General features: G+C 47.6%; 1 protein-coding gene across 1 annotated transcript; it reads left to right on the top strand.

Moving 5' to 3' along the window:
- The first annotated feature begins 324 nt into the window (after window positions 1-324).
- LOC100759107 (glutathione S-transferase omega-2) lies at window positions 325-14,493 on the top strand. Its single transcript, XM_027407051.2, has 6 exons — window positions 325-432; window positions 685-793; window positions 3,058-3,280; window positions 4,104-4,205; window positions 12,871-12,977; window positions 14,322-14,493. The coding sequence occupies exons 1-6, from the start codon at window positions 399-401 to the stop codon at window positions 14,491-14,493; spliced, it is 747 nt and encodes a 248-aa protein (XP_027262852.1). The 5' UTR covers window positions 325-398.
- The last annotated feature ends 8,553 nt before the right edge of the window (window positions 14,494-23,046 follow it).

The following is a 23,046-nucleotide window of genomic DNA, read 5'->3' as shown; positions in this document are numbered from 1 at the left end:
AAGATCGGTAAATTTTTATTCGATGCCTTTGAAATCTACGTGGGGGTTTAAATGTCCAGTCTTCTTCGTGTGGGTGAGCACCATCCCCCATGCTTTCCCCCTTGTGTCTTAAAACAGGAAGCACTTTGGGGGGAGTGGTTTGGGATTTATTGTTTCCCTCGCCCCTTTATGGACTTCCACGTCTGGGGCGGTGACTGGGAGGGGGCTAGATTATCCTAGCTCCCACCCCAGGGGTCCCAGTTCACTTCCTCTCTGCCCCACCAGAGTGCTGTTGACTGTTGAGAAATTCAATTTGGGTCTGGAGGGAGCCCAGCTGTACGTGGAGCCAGCAGCAGCAGAGAGAGCCACAAGGCGGCGACTGTGAGCTTTTGGGTACTGCGTAGACTCTATGGAGACTGATGTCTGGGGATGCGACCAGAAGCTTGGGGAGAGGTAAACCTTCGAGACTTTTGTAACCTTAGACTGGGGGAGAGGCCTGATGGGGCTGCCCTCTCTGGACAGGAGTAACTAAGCCTGTAACCGACTTGGACGGCTCATCCCCTGCACAAACTATGTGCAAGTGTCCCCTCTGGAACTTGAGAGGCTCAGTTCACAGAGTCCTCTGCAATGCCCATGAGGTGAGCAAGGCCCCTCCCCACAGGGCTAACCAGATCTCCATCTTTTCACCCCTGCCCCGCCCTGCAGGCAGCAGTCCCCCAGGGCCAGTCCCTGAGGGTGTCATCCGAATCTACAGCATGAGGTTCTGCCCCTACTCGCAAAGGGCACGCCTGGTCCTCAAGGCCAAAGGCATCAGGTGAGAAACCAAGGCCAAGTGCTCCCTGAGCACGTTGCTCACCCCTCATCTGCAGGGACTTATTTAAAGTCTTGGGCTCCTAGAAGGGCTCCTCTTCCCTTTCTTCTGAGGCGAGTGACTCCAAGGACTGATTTTGTGTAGGCTTTACTGAAATGCTGAGTTCTTTTCCAAATCAGATTTTCATGAACTTTTAGACGAGGCAGCCAAAACTGAATGATGCTGTTGGCGAAACGGTCCCCACCCACCCACTGTTTGTTTAGGAGGGGCACAGTTAGTAAGGGCTCACTGAGGCCTCCTAACTGCACCAACACGGCCTTACTTTTGCCCTGAGCAGCTTGGATTAACTGCTCTATTTCTTTATGGTGCTTAACCACGTCTATCATTTCCTCATCTGTTCCATCTTTCTACCTCCTCTCCCCCTCTCTCCCACCCCATGGCAACCATACACAAAAGGAGTTTAAGAGAGGAAGGAGGGCTGCCATGTTGGGTGCTAGAAGAGAGCCTGGCACTCAGTAAGTATTCAAAAGTGTCTGTTGGGGATGTAGCTGAGTTCGTTGGAGTGCTTGCTCAGCGTGTATGAGGCACCGGTTTTACACGCAGTGACAGCAAGAAACCAAGTGTGGAGGAACGTCCCTATGATCTCAGAACATAGGAGGTCGAGGCAGGAGGATCAGAAGTTCAAGAACGCTCTTGCTTACATACCAAGTTCCAGGTCAGCCTTGGCCACATAAGACCCCGTCTTATACACAAAACTCAAGTGTCACTGCAGCCTCTGGCTCAGGGCTTGGGAAGCACATCATAGGATTTGGCATTAGACTTTTAGTTCATGTCATGAATAGAGAGACCAATATGGAGATGTTTTAAATAAAAGCTGTTAACACTGCATTGATTCGTATGTATATAACATACATTTGCAGTTGTTCCTGCTGGCTCAAATCTATCTATATGGTTACCTGTCCTTTTTGTTTGGTTTTAGAAAAATAAGAGCAATACAATATGTTGCTCATTTGGGGACAAACTTATAGTTTAGGAACTGAGGCAAATGTTTCTGGGGTTTTGTTGCTTGTTTGGAGACAGGGTGTGATGTAGCTCAGGCAGACCACAAACTCACTGTGTGTCTGAGGATGACCTTGAACTTTTGGTCCTCTGACTGGCCCTCCACAGTGTTGGATTTACAGCAGTGTGTCACCATGCCTGGCTGTGTGATGCTGGGGACGGAATCCAGGACTTCCTGTAGCTGGGCAAGTACTTTACCACCTAAGCCACAGGCCTGGGCCCATAACTGATTTTTCAGAGTGGAGTTCCTCAACCTTAGCACCACTGGCTGAATTTGCTGGGGAGAGGAAAGAGGACTGTCTTGTGCATTCCAGGTTATTTTGTTATCCCCACCTTTATGTATTAGGATGGTACCCCACTCCCAGGGTGAAGATCAAAGGGTCCCTAGATATTGATATACACTCTTTGCATGGGGGAGAGGTAAAATAATCTTGTTGGGAACTCCCACTTTGAAGAATGTAACTATTTGTTTCCTTTAATCTTTATAAACTGCTTGTGCCTCTGGCAACTTCCTGGTTTTGAACCTCCAATAATAATGAATAGGGGAGGACTGAAAAGTGATTGCATGCTAATTAATATACTATATCTCCCCCAAACACTACACATGCTCGCTGTTTTAACATCACAGTGATGCCAAGAGATGGGTACAGGTATTACCTCCTTACAGTTGTGGACACTGAGTACGGAGAGAAGGAACTGACTAAGATCCCAGCTTGACCATACAAGTTTGATGGCGGGTTTGCGATCTTAACTGTTAACATTCACCAATGTCTGTTATAACCTGTCAATACACATTTGCATCTTGGTGGTTGTTAATGCTTGCTTTTGAGACAGGGTCTCACTGTGTAGCTCAGATTGTTCTCTAACTAACATCCCCCTGTCTGGGTCCTGTTGAGTCTGTGCCTTCAGGCTTTCATCTTTCAGCCATGTGGCCAACGCATATGGAATCAGTCAGCCTGGCTCTCATCTTGCCTCAGCTGCTTCTGAGGAGATGATGTCTGGCCTGAGATTCAATCACAGGAAAAGAAAAGCCATGGAAGACACCTAACACCTCTGCAGAATGAACACACGTGTTACATATTTGACAAAAAATTCCTACATCCAACAGCTCTAAGCATGAAGGTTACAGCTGTTTGTTTTCCAGGCTGAGTGTCTTCCTGTATGTGTCTCATTTCTAGTTTGTCTGTCTTTTCCTTTCCCTTTTTAAGGCATGAAGTTGTCAACATTAACCTGAAGAACAAGCCTGAGTGGTACTTTACAAAACACCCTTTTGGCCAGATTCCTGTCCTGGAAAACAGCCAGGGTCAACTGGTCTATGAATCTGTCATCGCTTGTGAGTACCTGGATGACCTCTACCCGGGAAGGAAGCTGTTTCCATTTGACCCTTATGAACGAGCTCGCCAGAAGATGTTACTGGAACTATTCTGTAAGGTAATTTTACTTTGTGTTTCCCCAGCTTCCATCCATTCTAAAGTCAATCATGGCATAGTTTGAACCGTGAGCCTCTGAAGAATAACTCAGATGGGGTAAGAGTCAGGTGTGACCAGCGACTTTCAGAGTGGGAGGCAGAAATTCATGTGGCCAGAAATGGGAGTATTGAAACAGCTGAAACTAATAAGCCTCTTACAGGAGCATTTCTCAAGCATGTGTGTGGGCATGTGCACACTTGAACACACACACAAACATACAGGAACACACAAAATAAATACATGAATAAATGTTTAAAAAATAAGATTCAGAGTGAGTGAGGAAGACATGCAATGTTGACATCTGGCCTACACACACACACACACACACACACGAGTTATGTACTCAACTTAATGATATTAATAGTGTTAATTATGCTATTAATCAATGACATATATTGAACACTCAGGATGTTCCAAATCATCTCTATTGATTCCCTCCCTTGACTGCCCCGGGAGGGGGTATTGTTGCTGGAACCATTTTTCAGACAGGAACACTGAGACTTGAAGAGGCTAAATGACTGCCTTCCTCAGAGTGTACAGCATGGGACTAGATGATCAAGCAGTGGGCACGGAGAACCCTGCTAAAGCCCTCTTGGCTTGATCAGATGCTGTGAGAAGTGGTTCCTGGAAGCACAGAGATGACCCAGGGCCTCTTGCCAAGGATGTGGACATCTGCATGTGGCCAAGTCCTCCTGTGCTGGAGCTGGGAAGCTTCTGTGCATTTCAGTCAGCGTGGGGACAGTTTTCACAAACACCTCCACTAAGAACCTGTGTCCTCTGACTAGATCCCACACTTAACCAAGGAAAGTCTGGTAGCGATGAGATGCGGGAGAGAGTGTACGGATCTGAAGACTGCCCTGCGTCAGGAGTTCCGTAATCTGGAAGAGGTACAAAGGAGCATCCTTCCCATCAGAGGCGAGGGACCACGCCATGTGTAGTGTCTCTAACTGAGACACCCTGACGTCACCGGCTTGCAGACTTTATGCCCAGCTTTGATGTGATCCCTTTCTAGTTGTCTGACTGTGACCTGCACATGCTTGCATCCCTGACCTTTCCTGAAAGGACCTGAATTTGTCCTTTCCTGGCATTGTGTTGTTCCCTGAGATTCTCTGCATGGTTTCTGCCGATGAGGCTGAGGTATCGGCTGGTGGCCGTGTAGGAATTGTCTAATGATGGTTTAGTCTCTCACATTACAAATCGGGGGAAGCAGGGGAGTCCAAGGCTGTTTCCATGCCTCCTCACGAGGTTGTCAGGGACTGAAGCTCATCTTTCTGTCCTGTCACATTTAGTGCAAGGTTTTCATCCTTAAAAACAAGATGGCTGCTGGGTCTTCTGGCATCACCTTCTTCTTAGGCTCTAGCTAAGCGAAGGAGAGAGAAAAGCAGCAAATGCCGGACCCTCCTAAAGGACTCACCCAGAAATGCCGGACCTTCTTAAAGGACTCACCCAGATTTAGTTGTCAGGTTGTGACAGTCAGCAGAGGAGGCTGGGAGATCTATCTTTTAGTTGAGAGGAGGCTGGGGAATTTATCTTTTAGTTGAGATACCCCGAATAAAATCAGTTTGGTGTATTTTAGAAATGGAAGGTGCGTGTGGATGGACGAGCAGTCTTTGCTGGTAGAGTTGCTGTACCAGGACAATCACGGAGCCCTGCCACCCACCCCACCCTGCGTGTGCTCTGTGGGTCTTTGACTTTCTTTACCTTTGGTCTAGAAACCAATGAATTCTTTTTCTGTGTGAGGTTGCTTCCCTGCTGACAGCCAGAAAACTACTATCTTTATCTCTTTAGAAGAACTCTAGCTACTAACATTCTTCCATTTGACTTTATCAACTAAAAGCAGATTAAATTCATACACACTGTTTCCTGTTTTGGAGTTGTACAATTGGAAGATGAATAATAAGAAATACTAACTTTTGTCCTGAGGTCTCAGACTCCAACGACCCCGAGGAGGTGATGGATGTCATGATTTTAAGTGGGGCTTTGCTGGGTTCCAGGGTTTTGAGCAATAGGAAACCTGGGGGATGGTTCCAGAACTGTTTTCACCCACACCAGCACTGCGTTTAGTCACAGTGTTGAAGAGGGCATCTAACAAGAGCCTTTGTCCAGGAAGAGCACAACTTTAAAAGAAGTCATTGAAACCTCTCTGAATAGAGAATTTTTAATGTCTCTGTGTTTGGTGGTGGTTGCTATTGTTTCTTGTTTTTGAGACAGGGTCTCACTATGTTGCCCTTGAACTCATGGAGATCTGCTTGTCTTTGCCTTCCAAGTGCTGGGATTGAAAGTGTGTGTGAGCTAAGACACATGGGGGTGGGCCTAGGCCTTATCCCAAAGGATACGATAGACTCTGATGACACCCTATGGAAGGCCTCACCCTCCAGGGGGAGCAGAAAGGATATGTGATAGATAGGGTTTTAGTTGGGGGGGGCTGGTAGGGGAGGACGGGAGGGAGAGGGAACTGGGATTGTCATGTAAAACAATCTTGTTTCTAATTCAAATTTAAAAAAATTCTGGGAAAAAAAAAGAAATTCCTGTCATCACCCCCAGCTTAATCTCTTTCTCTTTCACATTCTCTCTCTCTCTCTCTCTCTCTCTCTCTCTCTCTCTCTCACACACACACACACACACACACACACACACACACACACACACACGGTCATCCGAACTAATCCCATCCTCTCTGGTTCCTTTCTCATGATACCTGAACACTGGGTCAGATTAAGGAGCTGAAAACAAACCCCTGAATTCGGGGGTCACTGACAGTACATTTTGGTTTTTCTTGCTGCTCCTCTGCATGAACCCAGGGAGTCGGGATGCAGGCATGACTCTTCTCTTCAGTTGGGGCTCTCTCTCAGGACAATTATGCCAGAAGTTTGTGCCACACACTATGGTGTAGTGCTTTGTGTACACTTACTCCTGCTCACAGCATCCTGCTTAGGCCAAGATCACTCCAGCAAATCAGGATGGCTGTGAACTAACTAAGAATGCAAACATAAAGATATCCAGAGGTTTCGTGACAGAAATGGAGGTCAACCGTCAAACTCATTTTGAAGCAAGTGTTGCAATTAAAACAACACAAAACAAAACAAAAACAAAACAAAACGGGCATGCCAGAGAAACACACCATGCAACAGAACTTGGGTCGAGGGTGTTTTTGTTTTTAACTGGAGGAAAGTGAATGGGAAAGGGAGGAAGGGAGAAGGAGACTGGCCTCTGGGGACAGGAGCAACAGAAGAGAAGAGAGAGAGGGGCAGAAAGGCGGGGGGGGGAAATGACAGACAGATAGACAGACAGACAGGGAGAAAGAGTGATGGGAGGTGGGCAGGGCCCTTTTAAAAGGGAACATAGTGAATGTGCACAGGTGGTGTTCTTAGTGGCTGCAGCTGAGGGCAGATCCTGTCAGAACCCCAAGGACAGGCCAGTACAGAAGCCTGAATACTAACAGCAAGTATGTGGAGTACTAGTCTGGAGACACACGGAAGAGAGAGCTGTTGTGTGTAGGAGAGCAAAGAATCAGGGCACAAGGCAGACCACAGACAGAAGCCTCCCTCCCACCCAAGGAATTTCCCCTTGATCCCGAAGTCAATGTGGAGTAACTAGCTAGCAGTGTTAACAGAAAAGACAGGAAGGTATAGCCAGCAGGGTGGTGATGAGTATGTCACAATACTCCCTGAAAAAGTAAGTAAAAACAAAAAAGAACCAAAACCCCGATTTTATTTGTAACATTTGCCCATTTCAGTGGTGGAACACCTCCCAGCAGGCCGCTTTTCAGGTGCTGCCTCTGAACCCCCTTGGGAAGAGGTGTGGCCAGTCGGCCAGCTCCAGTGCCTCACTGAGCAACACTTTTCTCTTTGCCTTTAGCCAGGGCCTCAGAGCCTTGGCTCTGGTAGTGCCACCCACGCATGTAAGGACTGCTGAATGTTCAGCTTTGTTTTGGTGTCTTTGGGTGGGAGTTTTGTTCCATTGTGTTAGGAAGAGCTCTAGACATCGGAACCTCAAACCATCGGGGTGGATGTGAGCTCTAAGAGCAGTTCCTCCAAATAGTAATATGCGGACTCCAGGGCCTAGGGCACACAGTCTGGGGGATCTAGTGAAATTAAAATAATTACCAAATAATCTGACAGAAATGCCCCTTAATTCACACGAACATTTTTCTCCTGTTTCTTTCTCTTTTTTTCCTTTCTTTCTTTCTTTCTTTTTTTTGATAGGGTCTTGTAGTATAGCCCCAGTTGTCATGGAACTTACCATATTCTTCATGTTGGTTTTACAAGCAGGATTTTGTGTGTGCTAAAAAGCTATTAACACACATGATCTTTCTGAGGGACAAATAAGCTGATATTCTCTCTCTCTCTCTCTCTCTCTCTCTCTCTCTCTCTCTCTCTGTGTGTGTGTGTGTGTGTGTGTGTGTGTGTGTGTGTGTGTGTCTTTTTTAATGTGTAGGGCTTGGATGGGGCTATGGATCACCATACACTTCAAGTGGGTTTTTTAAATTACATTTTTTCATTTTACATACCCACCCCAGTTCCCCCTCCCTCCCTTTCTGCTGCCCACCAACCCCCATCCCACCTCCCATCCACTCCTCCGGGCAAGGTCTCCCTTGGGGAGTCAACACAGTCTGGCATACCAAGTTGAGGAGTGACCAAGCCCCGGCCCCTCTGTATCAAGGCTGAGTAAGGCGTCTCACCATAGGGAATGGGCTCCAAAAAGCCCACGCACCCAGGGTATGTCCTGGTCTCACTGCCAGCTGGCACCCCCACAATAGATCAAGCCATATAACTGTCACCCACTTTCAGAGGGTCTACTTTTGGTCCCATGCAGGGTCCCCAGCTGTCAGTCTGTGAGCTCCCAATAGCTTGGGTCAGCTCCCTCTGTGGTTTTCCCACTCATGACCTTGACCTCCCCTTGCTCATATGGCCCCTCCTCCCTCTCTTCAGCTGAACTCCAGGAGCTCAGCCCGGTGCTTGGCTGTGGGTCACTGCATCTGCTTCCATCAGTTACTGGATGCAGTAGGTTCTATGATGACAATTAGTGTGTCACTAATCTGATTATACGGGAAGGCCAGGTCACGCACCCTCTCCACTATTGCTAGTTTTAGCTGGGGTCATCCTTGAGGATTTCTGAGAATTTCCCTAGTACCAGGTTTCTCCCTGACCCCATAATGGTTCCCTCTATCAAGACATCTCTGTCCCTCCCCCGACTTGGGCATCTCCATCCCTCATATTCCCACCCCCCACCCTCTCTCTTCTACCTCCCTCCAGTTGGCCCTTATCTATCTCCCCTTCCTGGGGCTCTCCATGCCTGTCCCTCTTAGGGTCCTCTTTTTTTTTACCTAGCTTCTCTGGGGTTGTGGATTGTAGGTTGGTTATCCTTTGCTTTATATCTAACATTTACTTACCATGTTTGTCTTCCTGGGTTTGGGTTCCCTCACTTAGGAATTTTTTCTAGTTCCATCCATCTGCCTGCAAATTTCACGATGTCATTGTTTTTTACTGCTGAGTAGTACTCTACTGTGTAAATGTATCACGTTTTCTTTATCCATTCTTCAGTTGAGGGGCATCTAGGTTGTTTCCAGGTTCTGGTTATTATGAATAATGCTGCTATGAACACAGTTGAGCAAATAAATGTCCTTGAGGTGGGAGTGTGCATCCTTTGGGTATCTATATACTCTCTCAAGGATTTCCGAGTAATGGGCTAAATGATGGCAGAGTAATGTAGGTGCCATTGCAAGGGTTATACTGGGCTTTTTAGAATGTGTGGTCTGAAGAAGTCTGGAATTAGCTTTTTAAAATCGCTCCTCTTGTTACTAAAATTGTGGTGGTATGTGGCCCAAAACAGTAAGTTCCCCTGTTTCTGTAACACTTCTTTCTTAAAAGCCTTGAAGATTTTTTCTCTTTAACTTAGAGAGCCCGCCCTGGCCACTGCAGCACACCACCCATGGCCACCAGGGGGAGCCACACACACTTCTTCCACCTGTGGTCCCCACTGATATTCCTCTTCATTCCTCTAGGGGGAGCCTGAGAGCTCCGGTTCCTGAGTGGAAATAAGGCATCTTCACCAAACCAAACAGCCCTCCCGGCTGCTGTCACTCACCAGCCACTCCTTATCATGCTTCTAGTCTTCTTTTTCAGTGACTGGGGAAAGAAAACAAATTTTGTATTACTATTTAAAAAATTTTTTTTAACTTACAGTTTTGGTCATCATTGTGTATCCGTATAAAGTGTGTGTGTGTGAGTGTGTGTGTGTGTGAGTGTGTGTGTGTGTGTGTGTGTGTGTGTGTGTGTGAGTGTGTGTGTGTGTGTGAGTGTGTGTGTGAGTGTGTGTGTGTGTGTGTGAGTGTGTGTGTGTGTGTGTGTGTGAGTGTGTGTGTGTGTGTGTGTGTGTGTGTGTGTGTGTGTGTGTGTGTGTGTGAAGCAGGAACACATGTGGTGGTCAGAGGATAACCTCTGACGTTGATTCCCAGCTCCACCTTGTCTGAGGCAAGGGTCTCTGTTGGTTTTGCTCTGCTTAGTTGGGGTGTCTCCCCACAAGCTTCCCCGAGTGCAGGGATTACAGAGGCCTTGTTACTCTATCTGGCATTTATTTATTTATTTGGTTAGTTAGTTAGTTATTTTGGTTTTTCAAGACAGGGTTACTCTGTGGCTTTGGAGGCTGTCCTGGAACCAGCTCCTGTAGACCAGGCTGGTCTCGAACTCACAGATCCGTCTGCCTCTGCCTCCGAGTTCTGGGATTAAAGGCTTGCACCACCACCGCCTGGCACTCTATCTGGCTTTAACTGTTCTCGTTTGTATGTTTATTTTTACCTGGGTTTTTAGGATTTGAACTCATTTCACATTTATCCGCTGATCCATCTCTCCAACCTCAGAACAATTTAAAGTAGTTTCTTTGGAATGCTGCAAACACCAAATTCCCCTTTGCAGGATCTCCCCGTCACAGTATCTGGGATTCTAAGAATGGAACAACATTGTGTCTGAGAGGTACCAGATTAGCATTGAAGAGAACTCCTTATTGAAGATCCTAAATACAGCAGCAAATCTCCAGGGGGCTGGGCCAGGGTGCCCTGTGTCACCTGGAAGTATCTGTAAAGAAATCCAAGGTGAGGGGAGTTTTAGGCTTGCCCTGTACACAGTGACAAGGAGCATCTTAGGAGGAAGGGCTTATGATTTAAGGGTACTGTCAATTGTGGCAGGCAAGCTGTGGTGGCAGAAGCAGTTTGCAGCTGTAGAAGCAAAAACAGAAGGCTGCTTGCTCACACCCGATCAGAAAGCAGTGAGTAGACAGACAGGAAGCTGGCCCAGAATACTAAGAGTTTGGGGGGCTCTTCAGCTGTTCTGAACATCAAGGCACTTTAGAGTCTTTTGCTTTCTTTCCCGCTCTGTCTTAGTTACTTTTCTGTTGCTGTGATAAAACACCATGACCAAGGCAACTTGGAAGGGTTTATTTGATGCTTGCAGTCCATGGTCAGTGTGATGGGACCATGGCAACAGGCAGGCATTCAGGCATGGCACTGGAGCAGCAGCTGGGCGCTCACATCTCAGTCCACAAACAGGAAGCAGACAGAGAGAGAGCACTAACTGGAAATGGTCAGAAGTTTTTTATCTCAAAGCCCACCCTTGTGACAAGTGTCCAGCAAGACAACACCTCCTAGTCACTCCTAAACAGTTCTATCATCTGGGGACCAGGTATTTACACAGGTGCCTATGGGACCCTTTTCACTCAAAGACCACACCCTCTAAGCCAGGTCTTACTAGTCCGTGACTGAAACAAGCAGCAGAGTGACTTCCCATTGTTCAGACACTTTTGACACAGTACCATCCTGCTAGCTTCTTGATGCCACCTAAGGCTTCTTCTTGGCTTTCAGGACAATGATCAGGGATCACCCTGGGGAATATGAAGACTTAAAGTTGAGGGCCATGAGGTCTGCTCTCCCTTCCTGGAAGGGGAGACAGATAGGGGAGCTCATCGATCCTTGGTCAGGGTAACGATCATCCTGTGGAGCCTCCAGGGCCTAGACTGTTCACATTTGCTCGCCACTCCTCACCATACCCCGAAGTACTCGGAGGTGGCCACAAATTTCACCATCTGCTTGCAGACAAGAACACTGTGGCTGGTGGGAGGAAGGAGGTGACTCTTCTGGGGTTCCATGTTGCATCAGAGGTAAGGCTCAGTACACTGAGAAGATCTTTAGTAAAAAAGCCACAACCACACCACAGCTAAGAGAGCAGGCACAATTGGCTTGTGCCTGGCTTTGGGCACCATTTCTGCTCAGTGACTTCTACCTTGAGTGTCTTGAAATAGGGTCCTCACTGGCTTGGTACTCGCTGATTCAGTTAGCTCTCTGTCAGGGTCTCTGGGAGATCCACCTGTCTCCACCTCCTCAACTCTGCCAGGAACGTGTGTGCACCTCGATGCCAGCCTTTTCTACATGGTGTCTGAGGGCCAAATTTAGCTCCTTGGACTTGTGTGGCAATTCCTTTTCCTTCTGAACCATCCCCCAGGCCTGAATTGACTCTTTGTAAAGCTCTGTCCTTCAGTAGGGTCCCCAAATTTAAGAAATATCAGCATGGCTTCTTTCCACACCTCGCCTGGCCCAACAGTCCCCACTGGTAGCAGGAGGGAGGTGTTGAGCTGGCTGTATGCTGTGTAGGTCGATGTGAGCAGTAGACTTAACTGGTAGCTTGGCATCGAACTGTTTGTTCTCTTTGGGAAAATGTGTTTCAGCAGTAACTACCTTTACACTGGAAAAACTTCAGGTGCTTTCTTGTCGCCGTCTGGCTATGGTCTGTTGCAAGTGTGTTTTCCTTACAGGCCACATATGTGGGTTGATTTATCCCATTTGGGAAAGAATTTTTTTTATTTTATTGTAGAATGTTGATGATGTTGAGTAGCATGGAGTGTGAAGTATTTGAATAAAAGAAGAAAGTATGGTAAAGACAATGCTGGGATAAAAGGAAACCCACTCAACAGCCTTAGCTGGGAACCTATCGAGGAGGCAGAAGAAAGACCAGTGGTGACTACAGCATCCCCTTTAGTATAAAGAGTATGTGGGGGATAAGGTCACAGCTACAGCAAATGGGGTTTCTAATTCTGACTCTTAGCAAAAGGCTCAAACTTCTCATGTCCCCAGGGAATGGGCAATGCTGGCCTAAGGCACAGCTTCCCAGATCCAAGCTGAGATGATCTGGAGACAGCCTAGGACTTGGAGGAGCCCATCCCAGGCTGAGGGAAGGGCTGGGCCACTTCTGCCAGGGTTGCTCTTTCCAAATTCTCCAGTCAGATGAGCCATGTTGTTTGTCCAGTGTTGAAGGGAGACAGAGAACAGGATGTCTGGTGGCCAAGACTGTGGCCCTAGAGGAGTTAGGGCAACACTGGTGGAGGGAGGAAGCTGTCTCTTGAAAATAGAACACTGGCAAGCTAGCTCTCCTTCCTTGAAATTAAGCTGGCAGATTTTTTGTTTTTTTGTTTTTGTTTTTGTTTTTGTTTTTGTTTTTTTAAGCATCTAGAAACATGTCAACAAATGTGTAAATTAACTGGCTATTGTTCTGTGTATATTTCTAGGTTCTTGAATATCAGAACATCACGTTCTTTGGTGGAGACCGTATATCCATGATTGACTACCTCTTCTGGCCCTGGTTTGAGCGTCTGGATGTATATGGACTCTCTGAGTAAGACATTTGACTGTGTGATTGTAAATCTGCTGAGTGCCAACTGTTGAGATGCTCTGGGTACCACTAACTCCCCTGTGGACTGTTTCAGGATGTTTGTGAAACAAAAATCAGGGCTGGCAGCCACTCACACATGCTTCCTGGGCTCTTCTCCCACAAAGGAGAGGCTCACATCTGACCCGAATCTCTGTGGATAAGACTCTGCAAACATGCTTCAGAGCCCACTGTCCCCTGTGTGTTCACAGAGAGGCAAAATAACCTACAGCTCCCTCCATGGCTACACAGCCAGGCCTGCCGAGTCACAGCAGGTGGCACACCTGAGCCCCAGCTCACATTCCCCCAACAGGAATGCCCTTTGAAAACCAGAAGGTTTCGGGGCTGGAGAGATGGTCCAGTGACTAAGAGCGCTGGCTACTCTTCCAAAGGACCTGGGTTCAGTTCCTCACACCCACATGGCAGCTCACAACTGTCTGTAACTCCAATTCCAGCAGATCTAACACCCCCATACAGACATATATGTAGGCAAAACCCCAAAGTAATTAAATAAATAGATCTTAAAAAAACACCAAACCCAGAAGGTTTTGAAAGCAATGCATGCATAATCTTCATATAAAAAATGCCAACCACATATCATGGAAGCATCACACTTTTTTTTTTTTTTTAAAAAAGAATGTTTAAAGTGTGGCAGGGCTATTTAAAGTTTTGTCACCTCAAAGCTCAGAGGTGATTGTGGACCTGTGAACTGCTGCTGGCTCCGGTCTCTGCCAGCCACATTAGGCATGCCGGACACTTCTAGAATTTGAAAAGTCATTCTTCAGATCAGACCTAAGGTGACTGGATATTTAAAGTTATAAAAGTTACAAAAACCCATTTCCCTCTGTGGCAGAGTGGTGAACCCCGGATTATGGCTGCCATCTACCAGCTCTCTTCCTTCAGCTTATCATCCGGCAGACACTAGACCCGACGTCCACTGTCCGTCTTTGAAAAGGCCCATATTCTAAGTTCTCATGATTGCTTTACTTATTGTAAAAGTGTTTGGGAAACTGCTCTCCTTTTCAAATCCCCAAATGTAAAAACTGCAAATGGCCTAAGACTGATAGTTTGAGAGAGTATGGGTCAGGGTCAGTCAGTCAGCAATGAATCAAAGATCCTTGATTCCCTGCCTCAGCTCACAAGCATCTCATGACCTTCGCAGAAGTCACTGTAACAATGTCAGCAGTTGGACACACAGTGCCAACTTAGCCTTTGCCTCAGCGAAGACCATGCTTCCTGGATAGTATCTGAGCTTACTGTGTTTCCCCAATCTAGAAAATAATAAGCACCCCCCCTTTTTCTGTCTTGCAGCTGTGTGAATCACACCCCGATGCTGCGGCTCTGGATAGCCACCATGAGGCAGGACCCCACAGTCTGTGCCCTGCTCACTGATAAGAACGTTTTCCTAGGCTTCCTACAGCTCTATTTTCAGAACAACCCTTGTGCCTTTGATTTCGGGCTGTGTAACCCAGCCAGTCGGTAATTGCTGCGGTGCCCAGGATTGGGGGGCAGTGAATTTCTGTTCTGTTCCTTTTTTGAGGTCCTTAACAAACATGGAAATGTAAAATATAACCTAATCATCGTGTCTGACTCCTGTAGCCTGTAGCTTCTAATGATGCTCTGACGTGGAAGTACGTTTGGGAGCTAGAGTGACTCCTGGCTCCTTGACCTTTGCAATCTCCAAAAGCCTCTCTGGTGGAGAAGAAACCGTGAGAGGGAGGAGAAAGAGGAGGAAGAGGAGGAGGAGGGGAAGGAGGAGAAAGAGGAAAGAAGAAACCAACCAACCATACTCCATGTTAAAATTCCATTCTCTTAGCAGAGAAACACTGCTGCCCACATGGGAAGGCATGTGTATCATTCCTGTTCAAACTTTGGCCATGGGCCTGGGAGACACCCAAGGGTCTTGTGACTGGAAAGAATTCTAAAGCAGGAAATGAAACACTCGTTTATCACCCTGGACTAACTACGTCAGAATCTCACTGGTGTTACTGGAGCTCAGGATGTCTCACAAAATGTTTTTTAACCAGCATCCGGTCTCCAAAGCACCCTCCTCTAATGGGGGTGGCTTATGGCAGAAAGATTTATCGTAACACTCCTCTCTAGTCCCAATCACAGGCAAAGGTCACTGCTGGATATGCGTCACACACTCAGTTGGTCCCAACAGATGCCTCTGGTTGCTTGTTGGATACCAAATTCTGGACCACAGGGAGGGGAGGAAAACACTAACAAAGACAGGGACCCTGCTCCGTATACTCCCCCCACAGCCCCATCTCCACGTCAGCGTGGCCCAGGCTTTAGCTGAAGTGTGCTGCTCTTGCCTGGCTTCCATGTAGCCCTCCATCAACTTGACCAGGCAGCGCCACTCTGTCACCAAAGACTAAGAAGACTGAATTGCTGAAGGTGGCTGGTCTGCCAGCAGGTGCCTCCAGCAGGGGCTGCTGTCACTTTCTCTGGAGGGGGATTGGCACTGTCCCATGCTGTCTTACGCCAGTGTGTACTCATCAGTCTGTTGCCATTTTGGGTTTGTTCTCACTTTTATTCCTCTGCCCTTTCAGCAACAGCAAGTGTGATGTTCTGACTTCTCTATACCCCTGTTTTGGTCTCTGTCCAGATCAACCCTCCCTCTCTCCTGACATCTCAGCTGGCTCTGCCATCTGCTGGCTGTGGGCTTATTTTGTACCATATAAATAGTTAACAGGTGCTACTCCATGCTGGTTGCAGGTAAGCCGGCCTCTCCCGTTAGGTGACCAGGTCTGCCAGAAGATACACTATATGACAGGCAGTTGGTGGTACCATCTGCTCCGGATGTCATGCCCCGTTGCCATGATACCCAAGCTACTGTAGAGTCTGTGAATCATTTCCTGGGATCTATGCTTGGAAAGAGGGAACGGTTCCCATGGGCTGCACTAGGACTGCAGGAACTGATGAAGTCTGCAGAGGTTTAAGAGGCTTCAGTCTGGGCCCCAACTGTTGTTGGTATACAGAAAATGCATACCTCTGAGTTGGAAAGCTGGAGGTGTACTTTTGAGGCTTCACATAGTAACTTAACAAAGCTTGAAGAACCTGGAATCATGGGCTGGAGAAAAGTGCTCACAGGAACAAGGTTGCAGGCTGGTGGCTCTTACTCTCGTCCGGGATTTAAATACCCTTTGGGTATGTGTGACTTCTGCAGGCTGCCAGGGTCCTGGTTTCATTCACCCCCTTGAACTTACTCCTTCTTGTCTCTTTTGTTGTTAGTTTTCCTGTTTTGAATGTTTTGCCTGCCTGGTTGTATGCACACCGTGTGCATGCCTGGTGCCTGAGATGACCAGAATAGGACATAAGAGCCCCTGGAACTGGAGTTACCTGGTTATGAGCCACCATGTGTGTGCTGGGAACCAAACCCTGGTCCTTTGGAGAGAACAAATTATCTTAACCGATGAGCCATCTCCCCCACCCTGCTCTGGCTTCTTGATGTCACCTCCCCAACTCATACAGAAGATGGAGTCACCAATCTCTGGATAAAACTGAGGAGTATAAGACAAATCAATCATATTTCACAAACATGGAGCATTCTTATGGGGATTCGGGAAAGAAAAATAATATGTTGAAAACGAATGATGGCTGGAGTGACAGCTCAGTAAAGTGTTTGCCACACAACTATGAGGACCCGAGTTGGCTGCCTAACACGAAAAAGCTGGACATGGTGGCACACACCTGTAATCCCAGCACTGGGGAGGCAGAGACAGGAGGATCCCGGAGCTTGCTATACAAGCTCATCTGGCTAGATCTGAGTGCTCAAGGAGCAATGGGAGACTTTGTCTGAAAAAAGAAGTGAGAGAGCCTGGAGAAATGGTTCAGTGGTTAAGAACATTAGAGGATCCTGGTTCAATTCCCAGCATTCACACGGAAGATCACAACCATCTGTAACTCCAGTCCCAGGGATCTGATACTCTCTAGCTTCCAAGGGCACTGCATGCATGTGGGATACAGACATACATGCAGTTGAAACACACACACACATGCACGCACGCACGCACGCACGCACGCATTCACGCACACATTAAAAATGATTTTTTTAAAGGTGGAGAACAATAGAGGAAGATACCTAGTGCTGACCTCTGACCCCCATGTGCACACATGTGTACATGCATACCCCATACTCACACAAATAAATGCAACAATGTGAAAAATAGGAAGTCTTGTATGTTTGCCTAGGGAGAACCATTTTTAACACAGCTTGTCTTGCAGGGGGCATTTTAGCCCTTGAGACTTAGGTAAGGCAAGAGCCCTATCTCCACAGCCATTTAATGTACCTCGTGGTGGTGGATGATGCTCACACAGGAATTCATAAGCAGAGGATGCCATGCAGCGCTCTCTCCTGGGGAGGTCCTGAGCTGGACTCCGCAGCAGACGGTGCGTGTAGCTGAGCCTGCAGTGATGGCAATGCAGGGAATGGTGACAATTGTGATTTGACATTCTTTCTAGGTCTCAAGCTCTCTGATCTCAGCCAATGGATGCGAAAGGGGATTTAATCTAGATTATCCTTTCCTTTTCCACGCCAGGCCTGCTGTGTGTGGCTGCCACAGTGCCTTGGTGGGGGATGGTCTCTCCCTTGGTACTTCAGGTCTCCAGGGTGCACACACACCCTTTGTCATCACGCTGTTTCCCTTCCTCCCGCTCCCTCTCTTTGTCCTCTCTGTTTCTGTCTCTGACTGTCTCTCTCTCTCTCTGTCTCTCTCTCTCTGCCTCTCTCTCTCTCTGTCTCTCTCTGTCTCTCTCTCGTCACACACACACACACACACACACACACACACACACAGTCTCCCTTGTAGCCCAGGCTGGCTTTTTTAACTCTTCTTTTTTCCTAACAATTGAAAGGTAATTTATTTGCTTCTGGAAAGTCTCCCAATAAGCAGGTTTTTGTTTTGTTTTTGAGAAACGCATAGAGAAGAACATGGATTATTCATGATAAGTCCAGCTGGTGTGGCCACTAGGGGTCCCCGGTAGAAAGTAGCTTCTAACATTTGCTCATTCTGCCCTTGTTTCTGAGTGCTGGGGTTGTAGGTTGTGTGCCAGCATGCCACCATGACCAGCATGGCTTTCTTGATGGAAGGGGACTGGGTTGCTCCATGTTGACCAAATGCTACGTGTCTGCTTTTTGTCAGCTTGTTGGAGTCTCCATCACTACAGATAAGAGCCCAAAGGGGTTTTCCATACCCAGCCTCCAGCCCCCGACTCCCTGCATTACCACCAAGTAGAGCACAAAAGGGCACTAGAACTGTACTTGGTGACTATGGTCAGGAGGGCTACACGTGTGTGTCATGGAAGAACTTTGGAATGCTGGACTGTGTCATGCCCTCCCCACCATGACCACACCTGCTTTGGACAGCAATGGTCCTTAGCCAACTTTGCCGTTTGCAGCCAGCTTCCCCCTTAAGGGCATGCTTGGATAGCAACTGTCATCTTCCAACCTGGATCAGACAGTAAAGGCCTGTCCTAGGACCTAGGACAAAGCAACAGAGGTCAGAGGTCAGAGGTGTGTTGAGCCTGAAGAAAACTGAACAAAATCAGCTCCTTAACCTCCTAGATGGGGTGGGGAGAGAGAATATGAATGTCTGGCTATGGGACCAGGCTTTGGTAAATCTGGCCTAATATAGTTATACCTATGGGCATGGAAGTTTCTCAAAGTCTCTTTCCCTCCCTTTCCCTTTGGCTGTCTCTCTCTCTCTCTCTCTCTCTCTCTCTCTCTCTCTCTCTCTCTCTTTCTCCACCCCCCTACTTCTAGACATTTTGGCTGCAGGAAGCAAGTCGCAAGATAAACAATGAAGCCAGATGGTGTTGCTGCACACCTTTATTCCCAGCAATTAGGAGGCAGAGGCAGGTGTATTTCTGTGAGTTTAAGGCCAGCCTGGCCTACAGAGCAAGTTCCAGGACAGCCAGGGCTACACATATAGAAACAAAAACAAACAAAAAATAAATCATGAAGAGCTGCATAAATTGTGAATGCAGGAGGTATTTCATTTTCTTTCTTATTTTTTTTTTTTGGTCTTGAAATGATGATTGGCATTCACTTGCTGAACAGAAAGGCCTTTTGAGAGACTTTGTTTCACTGAGATTCTGTTCCTGATGGTCTGCAAGCAACGTGGAGAGGGGGTATGGGGACCCTTGCAGGTCCCAGGTGCAGTGGTAGAAGAAGATGCTTAGCCAAAAGCTGGCAGAAGAGGCCACTGGGGCTCTCTGAGGAAGCTCTATATGAAGCCTTCACCTAAAAGCAGCTCCCCAGTGTGGAAGAGGGGACAATAAAAACGTTTACTGAGCATTTGATGAACATTAGGACTCCACCTACAATACCTATTCCTCAGAACTTGCAAGATGAGTAATGTCCCCATCTCACAGATGGGCAACCTGAGGCTTTGTGGTTCTGTGATTTGTTGAGATGTCGTAGAGCTGTGGTGGTCAGAGCCAGGCTTTGCACAAGTGCCCCGAACTTCTGAGGCCCTCTGCTTTCCATCACCAGTTCTGCCTTTTCAACCTCCTTCTTCCGCTAGGAGGAATGGGATTCTCAAGCAAGAATTGTCCCTTTGACTCCTCTTTCCTGGTCCATTATAATAGACAGGGCATTTTGACAGCAGTAGCTGCCATGCAGTGTGTTTGATGAACGGTTCACACCCATGAGCCCAGGATGGGGTTGATGACCCAGTAGGTGAGTGCAAGTGACCCGGCCCAAGGGGAGTCTTATGAGGCAGCTGTTACAGCTCTTTTCTCCACTGTTGTCTAAGAGAAGACTCTGTCTCCAGAGCTGCAGGGGCTCTGATGTGGTTGTTATCCAAGTTCAAAGAGCCAGTGAGAGCACGTGACAGAGGGCCAAGGTGAAACTTCTCACCACTTTTAAAAAACTGGTGCAGCACCCCAGACTCCCCCAATGAAGTCCATCAAAGCTTCCTCCGCACCTGGCACATGTCTGGCTCTCAGAAAGATATGAGCGAAACAGTTCCTGTAGGTACCACTGTGCTGAAGGGGCTCCCAGGACAGACAGATGCCATGTGAGGGGAATTCACTAGGGCAACAGAGGTGGGAATTCAGCTCTGAGGAACTCATGCAGGTGAGAGGTATGATGGGTTCTGGCTTTCGAGATCATTCTTTAGGCCCTAAGCTTAGTGCTTTGCATATACCCATTCACTTTGTATTCTCACTGGCATCACTATCCCCATTTCATAGCTGAGGTAATAGAGGCAAAATCCAGACTCACAGTAAGACTGAGACTTGCGGTGCCAGGATGCATCACAGCTAGGGAGTCCCAGCTACTTGGTCGCTGCAGTCACAAGCTCACTGGGATATGGCTGGGTGGCCAGTGAACGGGCCTCATGTGTGGGCCTCTACACTTGGAAGGTGTGGAGCCGGGGCAAAGGCCTGCTCTTCCTTGAGTCTTTCTGGGTCATTAAATACCAGCTGAGCAACCTTAATACTTAACATTGTCCTGGTCTGGATGCCTGTGGCTCCGGAGCTTCCTGTCTGGCCAGAGCATAAAGCACCACTGAGGAAACCCTGGACAGGGTTTCTTAGAACCGGCACTGGGTGGTGGCTTCAGGAGAGCCTGGTCACTTAGGGCATCTGCTGTGGTCTGGCTTGGCCCTGATTCCTGGAATGTGGGTCTATGTAGGCTGTGTAAGAGCTGCTCTATCGTCTCCCATTAGGACTGACCTGCACCCTCCAGTCACCATCCAGCTACACCCCTGCCTTCCAGAAGCTGCAGTCAGTATTATTTATGCCTTTTGGAAGAGATTCAAGACCAACGTCAGTCTTTTAGGGGGGCTGTCCAATTGTTGTCCCCAGAGAACTCGATTTCAGCCCCCTCTCCAGGTGTATGTAAGTCGTGAGGCCGGGAGGAGAACATTTTTATACAGATTTGAATTCAGCCAAGGGTGGCTGGAGAGAGGAAACAAGAGGCGGGGCTTTGCTTTCTGTTTCAGTTTTAAATAAAATCAGTCCAAGAGAAACCAAAAGTACAATCCTGGGTCATAAAGAAACAGAGGGGACCAAAGTCTTTCCAGCTCCCTTCCCATCCATCTTGCTGCCATTCAATCTCCGACACCACCCAAGAGACCACGAGACTGTTCTCCTCTTACTTTTAAAGGAGTTACCTCAGTAAACAAGAAGCTCCACCTCTTCCAGGCCAGATAGCCCAAGGTCAGGGGTGAGGTGAAGGCCCATTACACCCAACTTTGCACCTTTAAGACCTTTGTCCTGTGGAGGAAAGAAGGAACATGTTCTAAGCCCTCTGAGGTCCATGTGCTTCCATTTTGCTGGGAGATGATTTGTTGTTGACAGCTTTACTTTCTGGTCTTTTTGTGGGGCTGCAGAGGAACATTGGAGGGGTGGAAATGCTACTTTCACCCCTAAAGCAAAGCCTCATACTGGGCAGAGGCAAGCAAACCAGCCCTGCTCAGATAAATTACATACAAGCATTTGGAAGACAGCAATTTGAGTGCCATAGGTTTTCTTAGGGGATGTGCCTAACACTGCCTTGTGTGTGAGAAAGCTAGGTGGCTAAGAGCTCAAATGCAAGGCTGATCTGGCTGTTCTCATGATCCTCTTAAGGAGGCCTCAGAGCCACCCAATTTCATTCCCAATGACTTATACTGTTTAGGGATCTCTGACAGTCTGAACTCATTGGCCTTTCTAGCAGGCTCAGTTCTTTGGGTCAGAGCCATTGTCTTACAGTGTTGGTTTCCTCTGGCTTAGTAGTCTGCCTGTTGCTCAGCACTTGGTTCAATGTCTTGTCCTCTGTCCTTCGTCATGATGGTTGGCCAGATCCCCCACAATCCCCTGTTTTTGTGGGGAGATGCTTGATGATGAATGCAATGTATGCATATAGTGACAACTAGGAGAGGAAAGATCACTTCAGAGCAGGCTGAGTGCTCAGACATGTTCACTCCAGTGCTGTTGCTAAGGAAAAAAACAAAAGCACGGAGACGATAGGGCTCCTTGGTAAGGGAGATGGGTAAACGGAGGCACAGGGGAACACAAAGTGAGCAGCTATTTTAAATAAGGTACAGCCAAGTGCCCAACAGGATGACAGGGACTGTTAGCTGGTGTGCTGTCGTGTGTGCAAGAGCTGAAGAAGGCATTCACACATGTGATATGCAGAATTTGGGGAGAGTTGGAAGGAGGCACAGGAAGCAATACTAGTGGTTTCTGAGGACTGGACCCAGAGTTAGCAGTGAGAACTTGATTTCTGTCAGTTAAAAAAGCCACGGTGGTATTGCTGCATGTGTGTGCACATGTGTGTGTTCATGTGTGTATGCGTGTGTGTGTGTGTGTGTGTGTGTGTGTGTGTGTGTGTGTGTGAACACTAGCTAAAAGAATAGTTATCAGGCCTGGAGAGATGGCTCAGTGGCTAAGAGGACCAGCTGCTCTTCCAGAGGACCCAGGTTCAGTTCCAAGCACCCATATGGCAGCTCACAACTGCCTGGCACTCTTGCACAGACATACATGCAGGCAAAAATGCCAGTGCACATAAAAATAAATAAATTTAAAAAAAGACCAGCTATATTTAGAAGGCTGCTGAGAAAAGTTCAGTCTGAACACTTCCCTCCCTGGGCAGGGAAAAGCAGGATGCAGAGAGAGGGATGAGGCCAGATGCCGGCACAAATTTCCCTCTGCAAGTGGTTCTCAGCTCTGCCTGGGCCTCACTACTGGCCAAACCAAACAAACCCTCAGCTCCCCAAGGAGATGGTGACTAGACTGAACGAGAGATTTCTGAATCACAGCCTTGGAGAGATTGAACATTCACTGTTGTTTGCTGCCACCCTTGCTCTGGAAGACGGCCACATACTCCTCAGCCCCTCACACCACACTGAGCACATAATTCATTACTGTGGTGGAATAGTGTTTTAACTAGGCAGAGATCTGTTATATTTGATTATGTTGTGGAATATTAATTTAACTATGTGAAGGTCTGCTACTTCGGCTGCCTTTGTTAATGATGCATATTGGTTACATTGGTTTGTGGTGCATTTGGTTAATTATGTAAAGACATGCTGCGTTTGTTTCA

Source organism: Cricetulus griseus, chromosome 3, assembly GCF_003668045.3.
Source record: "Cricetulus griseus strain 17A/GY chromosome 3, alternate assembly CriGri-PICRH-1.0, whole genome shotgun sequence".
NCBI classification, from domain to species: Eukaryota; Metazoa; Chordata; class Mammalia; order Rodentia; family Cricetidae; genus Cricetulus; species Cricetulus griseus.
This window is presented reverse-complemented; position numbering and strand designations above follow the sequence as displayed.

Excerpts from the sequence above, each read along its gene's own strand:
- LOC100759107 (XM_027407051.2), top strand. The coding sequence starts at position 399 with ATGTCTGGGGATGCGACCAGAAGCTTGGGGAGAG. Across the intron at positions 433-684 it reads GACCAGAAGCTTGGGGAGAG|GCAGCAGTCCCCCAGGGCCA; the intron begins GTAAACCTTCGA and ends CCCGCCCTGCAG. Across the intron at positions 794-3,057 it reads CTCAAGGCCAAAGGCATCAG|GCATGAAGTTGTCAACATTA; the intron begins GTGAGAAACCAA and ends TCCCTTTTTAAG.